The following is a 3,425-nucleotide window of genomic DNA, read 5'->3' on the forward strand; positions in this document are numbered from 1 at the left end:
AATTTTTTATGTCTAGACCATCCTGAGGATTTTTAAGCTCTGGGATATTTGCTAACAAATCCTGAAACTGGAACACGACCTACATGCTCAGGACTTACTCATTCTCTGTGTTATCTCTGCAAACATGGTATTTTAGGGAAATCCAGTGACTCATCAAGTTCGATGCAAATGGATTGTTCTCAAATTTCCACTCTATAGAGTGGGAGTAATTTGTGTGAGTATACGTTCATATGCATTCTTTTTTTTTAATGTTTATTTTTTTATTTTGAGAGAGAGAGTGCCCAAGTGGAGGGGCAGAGAGAGGGAGAGAGACAATCTCAAGCAGGCTTGATGGTCAGTGCAGAGCCCGGTGTGGGGCTCGATCTCAAGACTGCAAGATCATGTCCTGAGCAGATACAAAGAGTCAGTGCTTACCTGACTGAGCCACCCAGGAGTCCCATTTGCATTCTTTTGGAAATGAAAGGATATCATGCAAAAATTGATGACTTCTGAGTAGAAAAACTTGCAAACAAATTTGAATTGTGTAAATAAAACCAAAAGTGAATTTTCATTCTGAGTAGTACATTCCCAAAATAAGGTTGACATTGTTTGCTGTAGCGTAGTGGACTTTGACGTAGCAACATATAAGTCATCCTTTGCCTTGAATTGATGGTGAATATTAGTGTTTTTTTTATAAGTGAAAACTTCTGAAAGTCCTGACTCATAGATGTATATAAAAGCAAAGAGAATTAAAGCTCCTAAACTTTGCTTTACTTGGTTAGAGTAAGCTGCTGTTGGAACATAAGAATAAGGCAGTTCAGGTTGAATTTGGTCACTTCATTTACTTAGTTCTCAAGGCAATGGCGTTGTCTTTGATAACATTTGCACTGCTAATGCCCTGTCAGCAAGCAATGAATTACAAAGGGATTACCATATCAGTATTAAAGTCCAAGAAACTGAAGAAATCCTCAGAGAAGTTCTTGGGGTGGGGGTGGGGGGGGGTTCCAACTCTGCTTGCTGAGAACTTGGCAATGATTTGTCAGTCTCAGCTTCATCCTGTGAAGCACTTTCTTTGGCATCTTGGTCAAAAATTACTCATGATTTTTCAGCAAGCATGGCCCTGGGTGAGAAGATTTACCTCATGCACATGGCCAAAATACTTGCCAAGGAAGCCAGGCAATGAATGACTATCTCTCTTTCAAATTGTTCTGAGCGGGGTTTTATTTTTCTCTTTTACACTGGATTTTAATCTTGTCCATTGACTTGTCCCCTGGAATGCCAATGAATGTCTGTACACTTAAAGAAATATATAATCTTATTCTACTTTTTGACCAAATTTCTTTTTTTTTTTTTTTTTTTGAGTATCAGTCATCTTTTATTGGACATTAATTCTGAATTAGGCTATGAAAGGATTCAAAGGTCACGGTCAGGAATGCCAAATGTGCCTCCACACTGGGCCCTCTTCAGTGGTACTTGCGTAGCCGCTCCTGTTTGAGTTCCTTGTAACACCAGTTGAAAAGCACATAAGCTGCCAGCACCATAGAAATCCCAGCAAGGCTCCCTTTCTTCACATTGACATACTTGTTGTAATACGGGTAGTAACCTCTTTGAAATGTGCCAGCAATGCCTCTATGGGTGAAACCTCGCATCAGTATCCAGCCTGGCAGCTCTCCTAGCTTCACATCCATGAGCTTCTTCTCTTTCACTGGTACGGGTGACGCCATCTTGGAGTCCTGGGTGTCCCTTGACCAAATTTCTTAAAAAAGTGATGCTTCAGGGATCTTGCTCTAATGAAGTTGACAGCTTTTACAGTGGCAGAAAAGATCTCTTTCAATGTTATTGGCCAAGTCTGTGATAGCAGTGCAAGCTAATCTGTATAGCAATGCATTCCAGTGTCATGGATTGCTCTTCTCTTTACCAAAGCAACAAAACTAGATACATTTCCAAGCATCACAGGTGCTCCATTTTGCACAAAATTCCCGAATTTTCTTTCAGTTTAAGTGTTCCTTGGCAAAAAAAAAATTATGTTGTCAAAAATTATGTTAACAGTCCTTGGAGTTTCTAAAAGGGCCCTCAAAATAAGAATTCTTACAGGAGTTCTTTTGTCCTTACAGAGGTAAAGTAGTTTTATCTGGTTGAGTGATGAAATAAAAAGGTTTTTCCATCATGATTTGACTCAAAACATTAGAAGCAATGTCAGTGATTTCATATTAGATAATAGGACTTTACAGCAACACACTTTTGATTTTAATTTTTTGGTCCACAAATCAACTCAACAATGTGTGTGTGTGTGTGTGTGTGTGTGTGTGTGTGTGTGTGTGTGTGTTTGGGAGATCAGTAGCCTTGTAGGTTGCTTCAAGACAAGCTTTGGTGTTGGGACAAATTGATATTTCAGTAAAACACTATTCTTTTCAAATTGAACCTTGTTTTCATGGCAAAAGTTTATTCTGTCCTATGTACTTTCAGGATAGAGGTCGTGGAGAATCACTTCCATTTCTCTGGCTAAGTACCAGTACAACCCCCAAATGTAGGTAGCTCAGCAATATACATTCCTTATTCCCCTTAACAGGTTTGCAGGTCAGCTTGAGGCAGCTCTTTTGCAAACTTCAGGGTGAGTTTGGCTTTTCTGCACCCATTGCTCATTCTGGGACCAGCTGCTTCCCAGGGCCTGATCTTTTTATGGCAGATGTCAGGGGCACTAGAGGCCAAGACAAACCATGAATGCCCTTTAAAGCCCCTGCTTGAGGCATGCTGGCTAACACTCCATGACTTCACCTCTTAACATTTTTCCCCTCCTCTTCATTGTTTTAATTATTTTAATTAATGTGGCTATATATTAAGTTTTATCAAGTAATGTGATTTGTCACACTTTATTCATTTTCAAAATGTTTGGGCTATTCTAGTTCCTTTACCTTTATATATATATGTACCTTTATACATGTATATATATAATGTGATCACACAATAAGGCCTGTATAGCATTTACTCTTTGAATTTTGTCAGTAATTTTTCTAACCAAGTACGTAATAGTTATGTATGTTCTCTGGATGTTTGCAAAGGAGGTATAATTCTGTTTCTAGGATATATATTTGAATCTGATCATTTTGAATTTGACATTATCACTTATATTATTAAACTTCCTTGTGACCTTAAATATGGTCTTATCTTGTTAATATAATCCATAAAGAAGAGTGATAGGTTCAAATATCTGATTAAAATTTATTTCTTTTTATTTATCAATTTTATTTTGTAATCTAATGTCTTGCTTTCTGCATGGCTTCTTTTTCACCTGATAATAATACATATATTTCAACCAGTAAGTATCATTTGGTTTGTGCCTATTTCTTATAAACACATGTATTTGGATATTATTCTTACTTTTCTCTCAAAGCCTATGCCACTTACCTAGGAGTTGAAGCTCTTTGTTATTATATTTATATTTATTA

General features: G+C 37.4%; 1 protein-coding gene across 1 annotated transcript; it reads right to left on the reverse strand.

Moving 5' to 3' along the window:
* Window positions 1–1,330: 1,330 nt before the first annotated feature.
* LOC122217119 (ATP synthase subunit f, mitochondrial-like) lies at window positions 1,331–1,703 on the reverse strand. The gene has a single exon (XM_042934015.1). The coding sequence runs from the start codon at window positions 1,701–1,703 to the stop codon at window positions 1,443–1,445; it is 261 nt and encodes an 86-aa protein (XP_042789949.1). The 3' UTR covers window positions 1,331–1,442.
* Between the last annotated feature and the right edge of the window lie 1,722 nt (window positions 1,704–3,425).

This window comes from Panthera leo, chromosome B1 (assembly GCF_018350215.1).
Source record: "Panthera leo isolate Ple1 chromosome B1, P.leo_Ple1_pat1.1, whole genome shotgun sequence".
Classification (NCBI taxonomy): Eukaryota; Metazoa; Chordata; class Mammalia; order Carnivora; family Felidae; genus Panthera; species Panthera leo.